This window comes from Bufo bufo, chromosome 11, assembly GCF_905171765.1.
Source record: "Bufo bufo chromosome 11, aBufBuf1.1, whole genome shotgun sequence".
NCBI lineage: Eukaryota > Metazoa > Chordata > Amphibia > Anura > Bufonidae > Bufo > Bufo bufo.
In genome coordinates, this window is record NC_053399.1 from 74,176,267 (window position 1) to 74,196,474 (window position 20,208).

Below are 20,208 nucleotides of genomic sequence, written 5' to 3' on the forward strand. Positions count from 1 at the left end.
ATCTCATTACCCGTATGCTCAATATAAGGAGAATAGCAGAAACTCCTAATGCTGGCCATACATGTAATGATTGCGGAGACCCTCAAATGCCAAGGCAGTACAAACACCCCACAAATGACCCCATTTTGGAAAGAAGACACCCCAAGGTATTCGCTGAGGGGCATATTGAGTTCATGAAAGATTGAACTTTTTGTCACAAGTTAGCGGAAAGGGAGATTTTGTGAGAAAAAAATTTTAAAATTTTTTTTTCGCTAACTTGTGCTAAAAAAAAAAAAAAAACTTCTATGAACTCGCCTTGCCCCTCACGGAATACCTTGGGGTGTCTTCTTTTCAAAATGGGGTCACATGTGGGGTATTTATACTGCCCTGGCATTTTAGGGACCCTAAAGCGTGAAAAGAAGTCTGGAATCAAATGCCTAAAAATGCCCTCCTAAAAGGTACTCATTGGCATTTGGGCCTCTTTGCACACCTAGGCTGCAAAAAAGTGTCACACTTTTTTGAAGCCTAGGTGCGCAAAGGGGCCCAAATTCCAATGAGTACTTTTAGGATTTCACAGGGCATTTTTACGCATTTGGATTCCAAACTACTTCTCACGCTTTAGGGCCCCTAAAATGCAAGGGCAGTATAAATACCCCACAAGTGACCCCATTTTAGAAAGAAGACACCCCAAGGTATTCCGTGAGGGGCATGGTGAGTTCATGTCAAATTTTATTTTTTGTCAAAAGTTAGTGGAATATGAGACTTTGTAATAAAATAAAAAAATTCCATTTCCGCTAACTTGTGACAAAAAATTAAAAATTCCATGAACTCACTATGCCCATCAGCGAATACCTTAGGGTGTCTAATTTCCGAAATGGGGTCATTTGTGGGGTGTTTCTACTGTCTGGGCATTGTAGAACCTCAGGAAACATGACAGGTGCTCAGAAAGTCAAAGTGCGTAAATTAATTTTTTTGCACCATAGTTTGTAAACGCTATAACTTTTACCCAAACCAATAAATATACACTTATTGCATTTTTTTTATCAAAGACATGTAGATCAATAAATTTAGAGAAAAATTTATATAGAAATGTAGTTTTATTTCAAAAATTTTACAACAGAAATTGAAAAATTTCATTTTATTGCAAAAATTTCAATCATTTTTTATTAATATCAAAAAAAGTTAAAATGTCAGCAGCAATGAAATACCACCAAATGAAAGCTCTATTAGTGAGAAGTAATTCATTTGGGTGGTAAGTTGTATGACCGAGCAATAAACCGTGAAAGAAGTGTAGTGCAGAATTGTAAAAAGTGGTCTGGTCATTAAGGGGGTTTAAGCTAGGTGGGCTGACGTGGTTAAACAGAGCTTTCATTTCAATGGATAAGATATGCTAGAAAGGGTTAGGATTGCAGCCACAGAAGTCAGCATGGATGTATTCTAGTCTCTGAGCACTATTGTTTATAGCTACAATGAAATTCTGGGTTAGAACCTGCTTTTGGATTCCTGGAGCAGGTAGAGCAATTGCAGAGGTGCTAAGTACATTCCATAATAGCACAGAACTTTGATTGGACAACAGGCGCATTCTCATTCTGCCAGCTACAAAAATCCATAAAAGGTATGGTATCTCATGATAGGTGGTGAGTTGCAGACGATAAGCTGATCTGCACCTACATTGCTGTGGCCAGAAAGCAAAAACCAGAAAAGGCATAGCTCCGTCGGTGGAAGCTTCTTTCCCCCAAGTTGCGACAGAGGGTAAAGAGGGGTACTCTTGGAGTTTATATGGCCATACCGTCAGAAACAAATAAGAAGGTTTTTGTGTTCTGGGCCTGCTAATAGATGCTGGACAGTATTCCATTTTGCACAGAAGCGCCAATTTTTTCTCAAACAAATCTTTTCATAAACTGACACCTTTGTTTGACACACACAAAAACGCACCCTTACCTGTTAATTGGCACCCATACCTGTTTTTTTTGTTGTTTTCTTTTAACAATTTTTATTGTTTTAATAGTATAAATCAGTCAAGTGACAGACGTAAATTAGCAATGAATGAATACAATCATAGTATTATTATTGATGTTGTAAATGATACATATATTAATTTACCATCTTTATTTCTAGTATCTTTTCCATGGTGTTTATTGCATCCTGTGTGTGTCTGAACAGTGTTCTATTCACTTGTGCTGATGAATTGTTGTAGCACATTCCATCCACAGATGCCTGTTCCCCTGGAGCTAACACCAGGTTTACTCCACCTGTTAATGACGTGGCTTCTCTTGATAGCTAAATCTATTTTCTTACATGTATTTTAACTAGTTTTTCATGATCATGCCATTATTTTGACAATTGTGTTTTTTATTGCTTGAGTGTTTTTTCTTCCAATAAAGTGACCAGTTTGTAATACGGCAGTGCTGTTTTTTTTTTCTCACTTGCATTCAAGAGTCTACTCACGGTGACACGCTGACAGCCTTGTGGATATTGTGGTTCTCTGATTGAGCTGGTAAGAGGGAGATTCCCTGAATCGTGTTTCTTTTCATACTGTAGTTCATGTGTAGGGTGGCAGCTGGGCGTCTTCTCAAGAGGAGTCCATTTAGGACCATTTTATACCCGTTGTCTTCTTTTTGTCATTTTACACAGCACTCGAACTGTGTATGTACAGTAAAATACCGCACACCGCCATGTCACTTCTATTGGTCCTGGTGATCGGGAGACAGATCATGTGAACACTGGTATGTCCGGGAGTCGCATCAAGTAAAAGATAAAATAGAAACTGAAATAACAGTTTGTGTGATTTGTTATTTACACTGTGTGCAATGAGCGGCCTCCTCCAGTGTGACAACCAGTATTATACTGCTGACAACCTACATGACCTTCAGGAGACGCTACTACATCCCATAGGCCTGGATTTGGGCTTATTATGAAGGGATTTAGTTACTGGACATATAATTAGCTGGAGAAGAACATTTCTGGTATCATCTTTATTATAATATTAGACATTTCCTTATCTTCTGTAGATCTGTGATATTACCCATAATGCACCAGGAGACGCTCCTAATACCAGACCTCTGAAGAAGTCTTCACCACCAAAGTCCTGTTATCTGCTCATCACTGAGAGGAATCCGGTTTCTTCTCTGTTTAGAAAATGATTTTCATATTTGGTTTCTGCTTTTTCAGTTTTCTTGGGGCTTCCTTCTCCTCTTCAGATAATCCATTGTCCCACAGACTAGAAGAGAAAACAGTGCACCCAGCATTAGTGAGGTTGTATTGTGAGGTTTCCTCCTGACATCAGACCAGTCAGGGAATTGATCTCCTGAACATGGGGTGTCTACAATCTTATGTGTTTTGTAAATCTCCCCTTTGGTTTAGTGCTCTCATTAAGAGAAACTAAATCAGAGTCTTGCAGGTTTGATACCTTTTAATGGCCAACAAAAATAGAAGTAATGATGTTACATAGTGAGATTTCCAGACATCAACAGTCCCTTCATCGGGTATACCACAATATATGAAGAAACAGCACTACATATCTAATAAGAACGGAGACATGGGAGAATGAATGGACATAGTGGGGGCACCAGGTCTCTAAGATAATATAAATTTAGAGACCATAAAACTTTCACACCCCTTATCTGTCAGATAATTAAGGACTCATTCTCAAGATCTTTGATATTCTGTTGTTTTTTAAATGCCACTTCATTCCCCAATGTCTCTGTTCTTATTGTTTCTTCATACATCCTTGTAGGACGCCTGATGGAAGGACTGGTGATGTCTGGAAAGCTCGCTATGTAACATCACTGAATCATTGTTTGCCGGCAGCAGATCATGATTACAAAGCACAATCTGCCACGACCAATGAGTTTTAATTCTGTTGAAAGATTCCAATTACCCGGTGACCGAGCGCTTACTAGTTTATGCGGTAATTGGCGGCAGTATTAAGCCTTAGGCCTCATGCACACGACCGTTGTTGTGTTCCGTTCCGCAAAATGGGGTTCCATTGTTCCGTGATCCGTTCTTGTTTCCTTATGTCTTCCTTTATTTTTGGAGGATCACCAGACATGAAGGAAAGTAAAAAAAAGTCTAAGTCAAGTTTGCCATGCAAATGATAGGAAAAAAAATGGACGCGGATGACAATCTTGTGTGCCTCCACGTTTTTTTATGGTCCCATTGACTTGAACGGGTCCGCGAACCGTTTTCCGTGAAAAAAAAAGGACAGGTCTTATTTTTTTGGACGGACTGGAACCACGGATCACGGACGCGGATGACAAACGGTGCATTCGCCGAGTTTTCAACGGACCCGTTGAAAGTCAATGGGTCCGCAGAAAATCACGAAAAAACCGAACAACGGACACGGAATAAAACAACTGTCGTGTGCATGAGGCCTTATTCACATGTCTGTGTCCATGCTCAAATCCATAAAAAGGTAGTCTATGATGGTCAATGAAAAGATGCCTCGGTGAAGGATCAGTTTGTCTGTTTTTTGCTGTCCGTATGTCATTCCTGTTTCACAGACACTGTGCAGCTGAAAAATAATTTTCTCGCTCGTATCATTAGGAGACACAGGAGACCATGGGTATAGCTTCTGGCACTAGGAAGCGACACTAAGCAAAAAAAAGTTAGCTGCTCCTCTCAACTATACCCCTACTGAGATAGTCAGTTTTAGCTTAGTGTCTGTAGGAAGCAAACCTTACTGCTTTGCAGGGCATCTATCCGCCATTTTTCTTTATTATTTTAGTTTGTTATTTAACTTTTTTCCCCTTTAGGCATGGAAAACGGACACCTTGCCTCTCTGTTTACCCCGGAAGGAAGGCCGGTCTCGGTTCCCCTCACCGCCCGACCTCCCCAAAGTGGACCAGGGCAGCCCAGCTCCACTGCATCCCACCAGCCATGGGTACACCTTCATTTCTGCAGTCCCCCCTCCACTCCAGCCTCTCTACCACCTCGGTGCTAGCAGCTGAAGAGGTGATCCTACTGGTACCCCGAGGAGGGGTGTAGAGAAGAGGATGAAGGTGGGGTGACTATGGTGAACATAGAGAAGTAAGGGCCCCATGGCGAGGATCAAACCAGGCCCCCCACTCAGGACAAAAAGGTTTCCGCCTAATCCCCTGACCAAGTTTTTCACCTCCAGTAGAAGAGGGGATGATCCCAACTGGGTCCCCTCTTGCACTAGGCCCCATAGCAGTCTCATGGTCTGCCACTATGGTAGTTACGCCCCCTAGGGGTGAGTATGGGGAACCCCTCCCCTCGCCATCTCCATTTCTTTCATCCTTCATTCCCCTCCTTGCCTGGGTTTTCTCCACTTTATTTCACCTAGTGCTTGCGCACCTCCTCTCCCCCTCCACCTCCTTCCCTCCCGGGCCTGCCGGTACCATTTCCCAGTGGTCGCATCCCCTCCTTGGCTGGCCGCTGCTTCTCACTACTGGGCATCGAGTATGCCCGTCCCATGCCTTCTTGGTCCAGGGTTTGGGTATCTCACGGCCGTTCTTTCTGCCATCCATTCCGGTTGGCTTGCTACTACTAGGCCACAACCTCCTTACTGGTTTATGGGGGGAGGGGACCGTCCCCCAGGCACCAAATCTTCTCAGCCCAGATGTTTCCCTCCTCCAGGAGCCTACTGACCTCTGCCCCTGGTCACCAATAAATTTATAAAAATACATAAATTAACCCCTTCCTTGTCTAGGGTTTAACTCCATAAATATATAATTAATTAAAATGTAACCCCTTCCTGCCTCTTCACCTAGTTTAGGTTGGGGCTTCAGATTTCACATGGATGATTATTTTAAAAAAAACAACCAAAAAAAACAACAACTGTTAACCGTGGTGCTATTCGGCGCTGAACATAGTGAGTACTACAACTTTAACCCCTTCTACAGGTGGTGCATGGCTACCTCCTCACTCCCAGTCACGCACTACCACTGGTTGCTGTACATCCTGTCATATTGCCTTCCTTCCACAGGCGGAGTTATCGCACTATTACTGCATATCGCACATCCTGTCACATTACCTCTTTCCGCAAGTAATCACACTAACAAGTGAAGTACTTGCACCAACGTTGAATACCGTGGCTTTCCACAGGTGGAGTATTTGCATTTGGTATTTGGTATCTACTACCACCGAATACTCCTAATACCCAAAATGAACTGAGATTAAGCGGGTATATCATCAAAAAATTAATCCTTTATTGAATACAAGTTACATATATAAAATGAGAACATGATACAACAGATAAAAAATTGACTACACCTGAGGAGGTATATCAGCACATGTATATCGAAGAAAAGACGGGGGGGGGGGAGATGGAGACAAAAAGTAAATCAGCTAGCTTAATGCTGTGTATAAATCCGTGACCCCAATTGATATGTATGTATAGAGACATATAACACCCAAAGGGTATAAAGTGCAAGTGCACTTTATTTATTTTTTGATGATATACCCATTTAATCTCAGTTAATTTTCGGAATTAGGTGTATTTATGTACACTGAGTGGGTTTATACTTACTCTCCAGGGTCTTTTTACATCGTACATTCATAGATCATTTGTATGTCTATGTTTTTTGTAACCTGTATATAATAATTACCACTGAATACTGTGGCTACTACTGCATTAACGCCTTCATTTTTGTGTGTTGTAGTGTTGAGCACGAATATTCGAATCGCAAATTTTAAATCGCTAATATCACCACTTCGATAATTCGCAAATATTTAGAATATAGTGCTATATATTTGTATTCGCAAATATTCTAATTGCGAATTTATCGCAAATATCGTCACTTAGCAACAACCCTAGCAACCAATAGGAAAGTTGCCTACTCCTTAGTGTTGATCGCGAATATTCTAATTGCAAATTTTTATCCCAAATGTATTACATTGCCGATTTTCGCAATCAAGAAACTAATGACTGGAGATCACGAATTCTCGAATTTACGGCAAATATTCTGCCAAAAATGCACAATATATTGTGAATTTCGAATATTGCCTATGCCGCTTATCACTAGTGTGTTGGTGTTGAGCGCTTACATGGAAGTCTCTGCCCTCCCAGGGTGTTACCCCACAACACTGCTTTAAGTCCCGGTGGGACACCACACTACACCGTTGGTTATTTTACTTGACACCTTCAGTAGGTGGAGCATCTGCCCTACAACAAAATACTGTGGTTACTTCAATGTGAGTCGAGTATTGCACTGACTGTGAGCACTATATCCACTACTAGCTCTCCTCCTTATCAGGTGGAGTATTTATGCTAGCACTCCACACCATAGCTACTATTGTATGGCCTCCTCCTCAGGTGGAGTATTGTGCTAGCCCTAGATACTGTGGCTACTGCTGTATGGCTTCTTTCTCAGGTGCAGTTTTGCACTAGCCCTAGCTATTGTGCCTACCACTATATGGCCTACTTTTCAGGTGGAGTATTTGCGTTACCACTCCACTGTACGGCCTCCTCTTCAGGTGGAGTATTGTGATAGCACTAGATACTATGGCTTCTTCCGTATGGCCTCCTCCTCACGGAGTACTGCACTAGCACCAGATACTGTGGCTACTCCTGTATGTGCAGCAGGGGCCTCCCCACAGGGCCCTTTAAGAGGAAAAAAGTACTTGTTTTCAGGATGGCAGTTGCAGTCAAGCAACAAGGGCACAGGGCCCTTTTAGTGATACTGTGGGTGGTACCCAGGTGTAGGAATGCCAGAGTGGTGTAGGGTAATAAGAAAGAAATTCTGCTTCGGCGCAAGTCCACAAATGGAAACGGTCTCACAAGTATGATAGTTCTTCTTTAATGGAAACAACGAGTTTCGGGGAGTGAAACTTCCCCTTCATCAGGTTTCATCAGGATGAAACCTGATGAAGGGGAAGTTTCACTCCCCGAAACGCGTTGTTTCCATTAAAGAAGAACTATCATACTTGTGAGACCGTTTCCATTTGTGGACTTGCGCCGAAGCAGAATTTCTTTCTTATTGCCATTTTTCCTTTTGTGGGACTGGACATCCCATCAAAAAGAACTCACAATCTGTGGCTGCAGTTCCGGAAGATAAGTCTCATCACTCTAAAGCCTTCAATAGAGTTGTGCCTAAATTTTGCACAACCAAAAAAGGTGAGCCTTCACAATTCCTATGATATTATCATTGTATCTGCATATACATACTACCCTATTGTGCGCCCCTTTTCTCTCCTATTTCTCTATTCCCTTCATTTACTGAGAGGAATTTAGATCTATCCAACACACAAAGAGTGGTGTAGGGTGACCTAAATGTCCCTTAATGTTGGTGCACGTGTCACGGTGCTCCTACCTTGGTACGCTGGACCCTAGGTGTAGGCTCCGAAGCAATGAAAAGGGGGGTTGTTGATGAAGGGGATGAAGAAATAAATTGAGTCCAGACCTTGTGATGAACTGCTTTACTTGAATAAACATTTCTCCAAACAGTTATCAGGTTTTGTCTTGGTTCCAGCAGGCTTTTGCATTAACTGTGGCAGGCAAACTCTTCTCTGCTACGTCTGTTGCTCTCTGGCTTTGCGGTGCTGACAAGCTTAAATAGAATCTGCTTCTGCAGGATGCTGCAACTTCTCTCTTGTAGTCTGACTCTAGGTTTGTCCAGGGAACTATACTTCGTGGCTTCAGAGGCTCCAAGCTTCTGCCTCCATGTCCAGCTGAGCTGAAGGTGCTCCAGTTGGCCTGGGCAAGGCACGTCCAACCGGGATGTGCACCTGCTGCACACCCTTCCCCTGTCTAGGGAAGACCTAAACTGGAACTAACTGGTTCCCACCCTTCCTGCAGGAAATGGTACTCACCCACTCCTCCACATGGGGGGGGGGGGGGGTTCGAATGGAATAGAAAGCTCCATTCTATGAGACTGTAGCTCTGCCATGCTTGCTGCCACCTATTGTTGAATCAGGCACATTACATGAAAACTTAACAGTTGCAAAATAGGAAATGAACATTGTGAAGGACTTGGAATAAAAACACAGATGACATGAAAATAGACCATTACAGATAGTAGTGAGGTGCAGCAGTGGTAATGCCACTCTGGTGCGTTACATATGGCCCCATTGGCGGGTGTAGACTCTGCCTTAGCCCTAAATACTTTGTCTACTACTGTGTGGTTCCCTTCTCAGGTTCAGTGCTTACGTTCACCCTGCAAGCCATGGTGGCTTCCACGTGGTTTTCTTCCTCACATGATGCATTTGCACTGGGTATTGGTTCTGTGGTTTCTACCACATTGCCTTCTATTCCACACCATGTTTCGGCCCTGGCTTTGTATGCTGTCGCTTCTACTACATTCCCCCTTCTATAGGTGGAACCTTCACACTGGTCCTAGGTGTGGTCATTGCATCTACATATCCATTTTATCTACGCTGTAGCTCTGACAGGTGTAATCTTTATGCTGGAGCTTGCCGTCGTAGCCGACACGTCCATTCATTCCTGATGGCACTGGTCATCTGCATTACTTCCATCATCAAACCAGGTATTTGCAATAGCATGGGAAGCTATAGCTGATAAGCCCCTTACTTCTGGTGCGCACTTTTACAGGGTTCTTCAGTTGGCATAACCTCCTCGTTTCTATGGCACTGGTCTACCACATTGTTCCTTTTACAAATTTGACATTGCAGCTAACAGTTGATGCTGTGACACCATCAACATTGCCTCTCTTAGGAGATGGGTAATGGCTCTGACATGTCCATCTGTAGTGGACATACCTATTCAGTGCACATACTGTTAATTGACTAAATTACTCCCCTCACCGGATGGAGCAGTTGTCAATGCTAATAGATGATTCGTTGCTGGCAAGCAACACCTTTTCTACTTTACGCCCTTCTGCAAGACAAGTCCACCCCTAGATAGTGTTTCTGTCTACCTGGTCAGTATCCATATTCATGAGGTTAGTGTCTTACTGCTCTGGAATGTCTGCACTGGCACTATTTTTCTATATGACCAGTTTTTGTCTGATACTTTTGTGACGATGGGCATTGGCATCACACTCTCTTCTGGCGGAGTGTTTCTCCCATCTCTGGCCACTTTGTGCATTCCTCTGATGACCACATTCTCCCCTTCAGGCACAGTTGCTACAATATACAATATGATGATAGGTGGTCTCTAACGAGTCTACTTGCCTCTGATGTTTCTGGCATCGCTTCTACCTATCACTAAGGTATGTTTTTCTTCAGCCTACTGTTGGGTCTGCCTGATCCAGGCAGTTTCTCTGTGGTGTATCATGCAGCTGCTCTAGAGGACTCATGATAAAGCCTCTACGCTTCGGGGGGGGGGGGGGGGGTCTGTGTACCAGGTTACCTTCTCGTTATGGAGTGTTTATTTTATAGCAGGGGTGTATGCTGCGGTCCTTACCTTTGGATTTGCTTTGAAGAGTGTATTCCTGGCAAGTGTATGTGCTCTCTAGCAACGGTTGTAGCCAGCTTTCTTTTCACAGTGCGGTTGCCCTGTCTCTGCTCCTTTACCTCAGGATGTCTAGGGCCAGTCCTGGATCCAGCATCACTCACAGTCTTCCTTTTGTCCATTGACGGAGGTTGGTTAGGCTACACTCATATGCCACACTCCTCTCTGTGGCATGGCTGGGATGCTATTGATCCCTGAGGACACAGTTTTTTCCCTCTCAGACTACTCCCCATTTGCCTATGGTTTTTCAGTTTGAACCTCTGATTGGTTTCAGTTGCGCCTGTTCATCTCCCTTGGCCATCCCTTATCTCTGTCTTGATGAGTGACCATATTCCATTTTTTTTTCCTCTTCTCGTCCACAAAGGAGTGTCTACTCTGGTACTCTGCCCTCTGCCCAGTTGATTCCTTACAGATCACCAACTTTTTTCCCTATGTTGAAATCCCGTATACATTACGCACACATTGGGTAGAGTTTCCTATGGGTTTTCCTGTCGCTTGTTAACCGTATGTCATACATACCCGGATTCTATAGACCCTATTTTGCAGACCTCCCTCGGTTTTCCGTGGGGCTTATTGTCATGCAAGACGTTCTGGCTTTTCAGTCCGGACTTTCACACCAGTCCTGTGGTACTCGATATCCAGATGTACCTTCTGGATATCATTTTAAGTCGTCTGAAATGCTTCTCCTTCTTATGGATATTCTGTGCTGGTATCCACTTTTTCTGACGTATCTCCAACCTTTGTTTAACTGGGTTTTCCTCTTTCTGCCCAGTCTAAATCACTGCATGTTCTATGCTCTCTGGCTGGCCCTCCTGGTTCATGCTCTTCCTGTCCTATTCAGGGTTCTTTTTCCATGCGGGATCTCATGGCCAGCGTTAGATTGTTCTGGTCTTTTGTTCCCTCCCCATTGTACTGCTTTAGAAAGTCCCATGGTCTCTTTTGTCCCCCAATGATACGAGCAAGAAAATAGGATTTTTTGTGCTTACCTATAAAATTGTTTACTTGCTAAGTTCATTGGGGAACACAGCTCCCACCTTGTATGTACATTGTTGGTTCTTGGTTCTGACCCATCTCAACTTCTCTTCTTACTTGTTATCTGTTGGATTCTCGTGACTGCTCCTACTGCTTTCGTACAAACTGATGAGCTCAGTGTATACAGGAGGGGTATAGCTAAGAGGAGGAGCCAACACTTTTTAACTTAGTGTCGCCTCCTAGTGGCAGCAGCTGTACCCATGGTCTCCTCTGTCCCCAATGAACTTAGCGAGAAAAGGATTTTACAGGTGAGCAAAAAAAATCATCTCTTCTTAATTATCCATAGTTTTCACTGACCCCTAGACTTTAATGGGTGTGATGGATCCGTCAACACGTACAAAATCTATGCTAAAACATGGATGTGTGAATACACACATTAAAATGAATGGGTGAGTGTGCTGTCCATCAAGAACACATACAGCACATACACTCACCTAAAGAATTATTAGAAACACCTGTTCTATTTCTCATTAATGCAATTATCTAGTCAACCAATCACATGGCAGTTGCTTCAATGCATTTAGGGGTGTGGTCCTGGTCAAGACAATCTCCTGAACTCCAAACTGAATGTCAAAATGGGAAAGAAAGGTGATTTAAGCAATTTTGAGCGTGGCATTGTTGTTGGTGCCAGACGGGCCGGTCTGAGTATTTCACAATCTGCTCAGTTACTGGGATTTTCACACACAACCATTTCTAGGGTTTACAAAGAATGGTGTGAAAAGGGAAAAACATCCAGTATGCGGCAGTCCTGTGGGCAAAAATGCCTTGTGGATGCTAGTGGTCAGAGGAGAATGGGCCGACTGATTCAAGCTGATAGAAGAGCAACGTTGACTGAAATAACCACTCGTTACAACCGAGGTATGCAGCAAAGCATTTTTGAAGCCACAACACGCACAACCTTGCGGCGGATAGGCTACAACAGCAGAAGACCCCACCAGGTAATACTCATCTCCACTGCAAATAAGAAAAAGAGGCTACAATTTGCACAAGCTCGCCAAAATTGGACTGTTGAAGACTGCAAAGAATTTGCCTGGTCTGATGAGTCTCGATTTCTGTTGAGACATTCAAATGGTAGAGTCCGAATTTGGCGTAAACAGAATGAGAACATGTATCCATCCTCTGATGGCTACTTCCAGCAGGATAATGCACCATGTCACAAAGCTCGAATCATTTCAAATTGGTTTCTTGAACATGACAATGAGTTCACTGTACTAAAATGGCCCCCACAATCACCAGATCTCAACCCAATAGAGCATCTTTGGGATGTGGTGGAACGGGAGCTTCATGCCCTGGATGTGCATCCCTCAAATCTCCATCAACTGGAAGATGCTATCCTATCAATATGGGCCAACATTTCTAAAGAATGCTATCAGCACCTTGTTGAATCAATGCCACGTAGAATTAAGGCAGTTCTGAAGGCAAAAGGGGGTCCAACACCGTATTAGTATGGTATTCCTAATAATTCTTTAGGTGAGTGTATATTCGGGTGCTTTCCTGTGTGAGGGAGCCTGTTGTGCTCTAACCTGCGGGCACTAGGCCATGTGAAACAATGACGTGTGAATAAGGCTTTACACTGCCAGATCACTGCTAACAAGCAATACTACAAATGCTTGTTAGTGATGATCTGGCAGACTATCTGCCTGTCTCACACAAGCTTAACACTAAAGCCTGGTCACTGCAGCATCTACAAAGGCGCCAAAAACTCCTCATCCAGAGGAGAAGTCACAGTGAGGTGCGGTACAGGACAATAGAAGAGAGAGATCTTTATTCACAAAAGGATGTACAGAGATGTTTCCACCCTTCATGCTTTTTCTCAGCCCATTTCTATAGAGAGCGGCCACTATTCCATGTGATGGGACATCTTAGCTATCATTAGATCTAGCGCCATAATCAGGATGAGATGGACTTGTGCAGCTGTCACTCATTTCTATAGAGAGCGGCTACTCTTCCATGTGATGGGACATCATACCTATCATCAGGTCTAGCGCCATCATCAGGAGGAGATGGACCTGTGTGGCGGTCAGTCATTTCTAAAGAGAGCGGACACTCATCCATGTGATAGGACATCTTACCTATCATCAGGTCTAGCATCATCATCAGGAGAGAGAGATGGATCTGTGCGACTGTCAGTCATTACATATAGAATTAGAATATAGAATTTTTTTTTTCTTTAATTGTAATCTTTATTGGTAAAAAAAGGCATATACAAACCATTTATTTTAGATTCAAAATTACAATATGGAATTATTATTATTTTCAATTCCCCATAATCACCCATTTCCCAACCCACCCTACCCGTGTGATGCATCTCAAAAACCCTCCATGATCCCGCTCAAACAAAAGCAGTAAAAACATACAATTCGGGATGACAAGGATTGAGGCTTCCAAGCCTCCCATATCTTAGTCCACTTCTCCTGACTGCTTCTTTGCCTATATGGGACATTCTCATAATTTTTAACCCTATTAACCAGATTTATCCAAGTATTCAAATTTGGAACATCTCGTGAGAACCAAACTCGACTAATCAGAAGTCTCGCTAAGAGCAATATTCTATTAAAAATAATCTTCCTATACTTATGGCAATTTACCATAGAGAGATCACTCAATATACAACATTCAACCATAAAAGGAATCGGGAGTCTCAATTTTTGATTAATAAAGTTATTAATCCACAGCCAGTATTGTTTTAATTCTGGACAAGACCAGAACATATATAGGTGATCAGTCCCAAAAAGGCCACACCGTGGACAATTATAACTATCTCTTAACCCACATTTATTAAGCCATAAGGGCGTAACATGTAATCTATGTAAAATATTAAATTGTATCTCTACGTGATTAAAGTTATGTGATATTAAACTCAAATTCGCTAATATATTTCCCCATCCCTCTAATTGAATCCTTGGGCAATCAACTCCCCATGCCCTTTGTCCTGGTGATTGAGTTTTATTAAGTAGTGCCTTAAGTAAAAATGTACACAATTGTGCAATCTTAACCCTGTGATCTAAATTCCCTAAAAAATCATTTAAGGGGGTAGAAAAATCTATCTCCAACAGTGATTTTTTTATTTTATTTTTTTAATTTATTATATTATTTTTAACACTAGAAAGTTCCAAACGTAATTGAAAGTATCTAAACCAGGACAAACCACCCATAATCTTGGTTTGTGCTAACACCGAGAACGGAAATATCTCTCCATTCTTCACCACTTGTGCTACATATAAGATGTTATTTTTTTTGCCAATACTGGTCCCCAGCTATTTTATCTAAAGCCTGTAGTTGAAAATTATACCAGAGGGGAGTACACTGAAGGGATCCTGTTATTCCTAGCCATCTTCTGATAGTGTCCCATGCCTTAGATAAAAGCTTTTTAGCCTCTCTATACTCCTGTTGCATATTAATCAATTGCCCCGATTCCAATAATGTGAATATATTGTTATACGAGGATCTCCTCACCAGGGTGGTACACAATATACTATTTTTCCATTCGCAAAATAGCCACAGTTGCCCGGCTATAAAATGGCACTTGAAGTAGGGAAGATTCAAACCTCCCTGATCCAAGGGCTTGCAAAGATATTCCAATTCCAATATTCTCTCGATAAGCTTAAAAAACGTATCCTCTATCCATATGGGTGAAATCCTAAGGATATAGAGGAGCTGGGGTAAAATCACCATCTTGACCAGGGAAACGCTGTCAGCTCTAGCTAAAGAAGGTCGGAGCCATAACCCAATTTTTACCTCAACTCAGTTCATAATGGAATCAAATGAAACCTTAAAAAATCTTCAATTTAGGGAGATATAGTCATGCCGAAATATTGAAAATAATTGGAAACATTCAGCATAGTCAGGGTTCCCTCAGTAGAAAGTACAGAACTATTCACTGGCATAAGAGTGGTTTTTGACGAGGGGGGCGTGGCCTAGCTTGCATGGCGTGAGGAAGCAAGAGTGAAGAGCTCCTCCAGAAACCTTTTTAAAAACTCCTGTACACCCAGCAACTTGCGTGCATACCCAGCCAGACCTGTATCCCTGAAGCACCTGGACACTGGGGTGCAGAAAAGTGTGGAGGGATCATTGCTGCATGGTGGAGACCGGATCCATGACAGAGAGGGGGGAGACACTGGAGAGAGCAGCGCTGTTCTGGCAGCACTAAAACAGACAGCGAGGAGAACATAGAGGTACCTGCCAGGGGCATCCGAACAGCGGTACTGCCGAGAGTTCTTCTGGTGACGGGGGAGGTTGGCAGCGGAGCGGGGAGTCCAGAGGCAGCAGAGAGGGTGGAAGCACGTGGCAGATGCCATCTTGGCAGCAGGAAACAGAGTGCTCGTGCGGCGGCCCCGTATCAGTGAGGACAGAAAGCTGCAATATAACCGCTGGGAGAAGGAGCTGAAGCAGAGGGTCCAGAGGAAGCGGGAGGAGAAGGCCCGGACAACGACACAAGCTCCCACAGCAGCCCACACAGAAACAGGTAAGCTCAGTCTGGGAAGGGGAAATCCAGGCACACGAGACACTGCAGTCTAAGCCCAGCCATCATATTCACCCCCACCACTATAACATAACTCGGTGGACAGAGCGCTAGGGAACACAATATAACCCCACCTAAACCTGTGTATACAGCAGGTCTAATATAGATTTTTACACCAAGTCCCCCACCAAGGAGCATTGCTCCAATTTTACTAGCACGACTCTGCACAAGATGTGCACACCATCAAATAACCTCATATATTGCCTTCTACCACATTCTCCTCACCTGACCCCTACTACATACAAAGAAGAAGCTGATAAAAAGCCCTTTTTTCTTAAACTATAGGGGCTAAAATATAATGTAATCCTCTCACCAGTCCAAAGGGAGACCTCAGTCACGCTCCTATCATACAGGAAATCAATATGGTGAAATTGGCTGTAAAACACCTGGAACAGGGCAAGAGATAAGTACAGCATTTACCAACCCTCAAATGGATAAATTCCTGACTAAATAAAACAGTCTGGCAACACCCAAAACAATATCGCCAAAAGGTGCCCACGCATCAGGCTCAGAACAAACAAGTGATGATGACTGTGAACTTTTCGAAAACAACAAACCAATATCCAGGGTATTTCTTACCCACTTACTAACCTCCTCATACTAGCCCCCATTGCTAAAGACATATCTGAGATCAAACAAGACCTACAACATCTAGGTCATAGGAGTCATACACTTGAACAAACTCAGACATCTGTCATAAGCCACTCAGGGGCAGTCGCCTCAAACCTCCAAATACAAGAGGCGCACATCAACAAGTTATACGCCACTATGGAAGATTTAGAAAACTGCAACAGATGCAACAATTTGAGAGTGAGAGGGATACCTGAATCCGTCGAAGCCACAGACATTACAGCTACCTTAACAGACATATTCTCAGGGCTATTTGAACACTCTGAAAAACAGTCGATAATCATTGAAAGAGCACACAGAGCTTTATGACCCAAACCAAAACCTACTGAACCTAGCAGAGACATCATCTGCAAATTACTAGACTTTCGCATAAAAGAGAAAATACTTCAGAATGCAAGATCTTCAGACTCTCTTTCCTACAATAATAGCCAAATAATCATATTCCAAGACTGAGTGCCATCTACACTGGCAAAACAAAGATTACTAAAGCCACTCACAAATGCACTATGCCAGAAACAATTACTATTTCGCTGGCTATTCCCGTTTGGCATCTCCATTTCAGCCAATGGAAAATGCTATACAGCTCGTAAATCAGAAGAAGTGGTAGCAGTGGCGACAGAGCTGGATATCCCACTGGACCCACCACCATTCTAAAAATTGCACATTCGACTATCGACATACCAACCCTACTCATGCTGTTACCATGGGAAACAGTCGAAAGGCCCAAGAATCAAAGAACCAAGAAGAGCTCCCAAAGAACTTTGACTTCACAAAGACATCTGGACCCAGTATGAGCTGCAGAGATGCATCTCCTGAAAGACTGCTACTACTATGCTGAGTATTATACCTTACTTTCTTTTACAGGTTCTCACTAGTTAATGTTAATCAATTCTAAGAGTGTGACTGACAGTACCCCCTTTACTATCTTACAAACACTACAGGATGTTTACATTTATGTTCTTCGACACCATATACACTAATCCACTATCAGCCATTCAAACAGTGATATATACTTCACCTCAACATTTGATTACCCAATCGTTGCCCTTCCTACCATATGAGCCCCCTCGCCCAAGGCCACGTCCACAGCACAACCTATTGGTCACTACACCCACAGATGATCACTGACATACAAACTATGACATTTGTCTCATACAATGTAAGAGGCTTTAACTCACCCGTCAAAAGATCTCAGATCTTCGCGAATCTTAAAAAACTGAAAGCAGACATCTTGCTATTACAAGAAACCCACCTAATCCAATCCAAGTCCACCAATTTCCAAAAATCCTTCTATAATCAGTGGCACTATTCATACTCAACATCTAGGAAGTCTAGAGGAGTAGCCATAGCTCTTAACAGACATGTACCCTTCCAACACCAAGACACTCACTGATGACAGCTATATTTTTATTAAAGGTAAAATAGCCAACACATTAGTAACTATAGGAAACCTATATGCTCCGAACAAGAATCAAGACATCTGGATTGCACTCACCATGAGAGAATGCAAACCATTCATTGAATGAATTCTCCTTCTAGGAGGAGATCTAAACATGGCTTTACACCCACATGTGGACACATCCACTGGATGCTCAATGCTGTCCAAGAAAGCGCTTAACAGGATACATAAAACATTAGTCGGCCCAATTAGTAGATACTTGGAGACATATCCATCCAACAGAAAGAGATTACACTTACTTTTCCCCCGTGCAACATTCATACTGACACATAGAATTATCTAATCCTCCCCCTCCCATCACTCCTGACTATCAGAGAAATAAACATAATACCCAGTGTACATTCAGACCACTCAATTTTATTGCTATGCACTTCAATTGGTAGCATTACAAAATTCTCGATGACTTAGAGATTGAAGAAATCCACCCTCTCCAACCAACAATATAAAAGTCGCATAGAAAGAGCCCTAATAGATTACTTTCAAAGGAATATCGATGAAACACTACCCTTCACAACAGTTTGGGAAGCCCACAAAACAGTCATTAGAGGCAAATTTATTTCAATGGCTTCACACCTCAATAAATCTAGACAAGAAACGGTAAAGAAACTATATAGTGAGATTCAACAACTAGAACTTACACACAAATCAATTAACTCTAGAGATACCCTCCGAACACTAGTGTCCAAACAACAGTTGAGAGACATACTAAACGTGCAATCAGCTAAACTTTATATGTCATGGAAAAATAGACTTTTCATACATGGCGACAGTGTCTAAATTAATGATGTCCCTCATAAAGAAACACAACACACATACTCTCAACATAGCACCATTCAGGCTCACGAGTCATGGACGCCAAAGGTATATCTGACGCATTTTGTCATTATTACAAATCCCTATATAAACTAAGAGTACAGGACAGTACAGATCAAACAATTTTGAGACTGGAAGAGATCAAAGACTTTCTTTCCTCTCTTAGTCTCCCGACATTGTCGAAGGACCAGCAAAGAGAGAGCAGCAAGCCGTTTACGCTACTAGAGGTCCAGTCCATCCCATCGAAGAGCCCTACGGGCAAAAGCCCAGGACCCAAAGGTCTTCCTGTCTCATACTATAAATCCCTACGAGAAATCCTTCAACCCCTTCTCATGTTCTTTTGTAACGATGTGCTACAGGGCTCTGCATTACCGAGACAAGCACTTGAAGCACATATCTCCCTCATACACAAATAATGGAAGGATCCAGAATTATGCAGTAATTACAGACCAATATTCCTTTTTGATAATTACCTAAAAATATATGCCAGCCTTGTAGCACAACGTTTAAGCCCCTTGCTACCAACTCTGATCTCTCCTGAGCAAGTTGGTTTTGTAAAAGGTAGAGAGGACAGGGACAATTCCATCAGACTCTTACATCTCATGCAACAAGCTAATATATCTCGCTCCCCATTAGTCCTCTTAGGTATGGATGCGGAGAAAGCGTTCTACAGGTTGGACTGGATCTTCATGACTGAAACCCTAAAACATTTCCATATTCCTGAACCCCTTTATCAAAGCAATCTCCCAACTATACTCCCGCCCATATGCACAAGTCCGGGTTAATGGTCTGTTTTCAGGCCCATTTTATATCCTAAACGGTACTCTGCAAGGCTGTCCTCTGTCCCCCTTGCTATTCATCCTAGTGATTGAGACTCTAATTCAAAGTGTTCGACAACACCCTGCCATAGCAGGCTATAAAGTTAACACAATAGTTCATAAAGCAGCATCATTTGCTGATGATCTTCTTTTGATTCTCACAGACCCTGTAAAAGAACTACCAGCGTTACTAGACACTTTCACCAGATTCGGCTCACCCTCTAACTTCAAAATAAACCTGGAAAAGTTAGAAGCACTAGGCATAAATATCTCTCAAGAACTAAAGAACAAACTTAAAAGCCAATTTCCATTTAAATGGCCAAAAAATTATATAACGTATTGAGGAATCAAACTAAGCGAACGTTGGGCAGACCTGACCAAACTTAACTACCTACCACTACTACAAAACTCTTTAAAAGAAGTAGAATCCTGGACAGCTCCCTTCATATCCTGGATAGGAAGGAAAAACGTACTAAAAGGACTCATTCTCCCAAAATTAATTTACCTATTTCAGATGTTACCGATCAAGATACCCAAGCCAGATCACTATTCTCAAACTACATTTGGAAAAACAAGCGACTCA

General features: G+C 42.5%; 2 protein-coding genes across 2 annotated transcripts in view; one reads left to right on the forward strand and one right to left on the reverse strand.

The window, feature by feature from the left end:
- The window catches only part of LOC120981622 (NACHT, LRR and PYD domains-containing protein 3-like), a 3,400,916-nt gene that overhangs the window by 2,518,042 nt on the left and 862,666 nt on the right, over window positions 1–20,208 (forward strand). The window lies entirely within an intron of this gene.
- The window catches only part of LOC120981625 (ribonuclease inhibitor-like), a 340,361-nt gene continuing 322,553 nt past the window's right edge, over window positions 2,401–20,208 (reverse strand). The window contains exon 5 of the mRNA XM_040411196.1: window positions 2,401–3,199. Within this exon, the coding sequence (XP_040267130.1) occupies window positions 3,112–3,199 (88 nt within the window). The 3' untranslated portion in view covers window positions 2,401–3,111. The remainder of the gene's footprint in view (window positions 3,200–20,208) is intronic.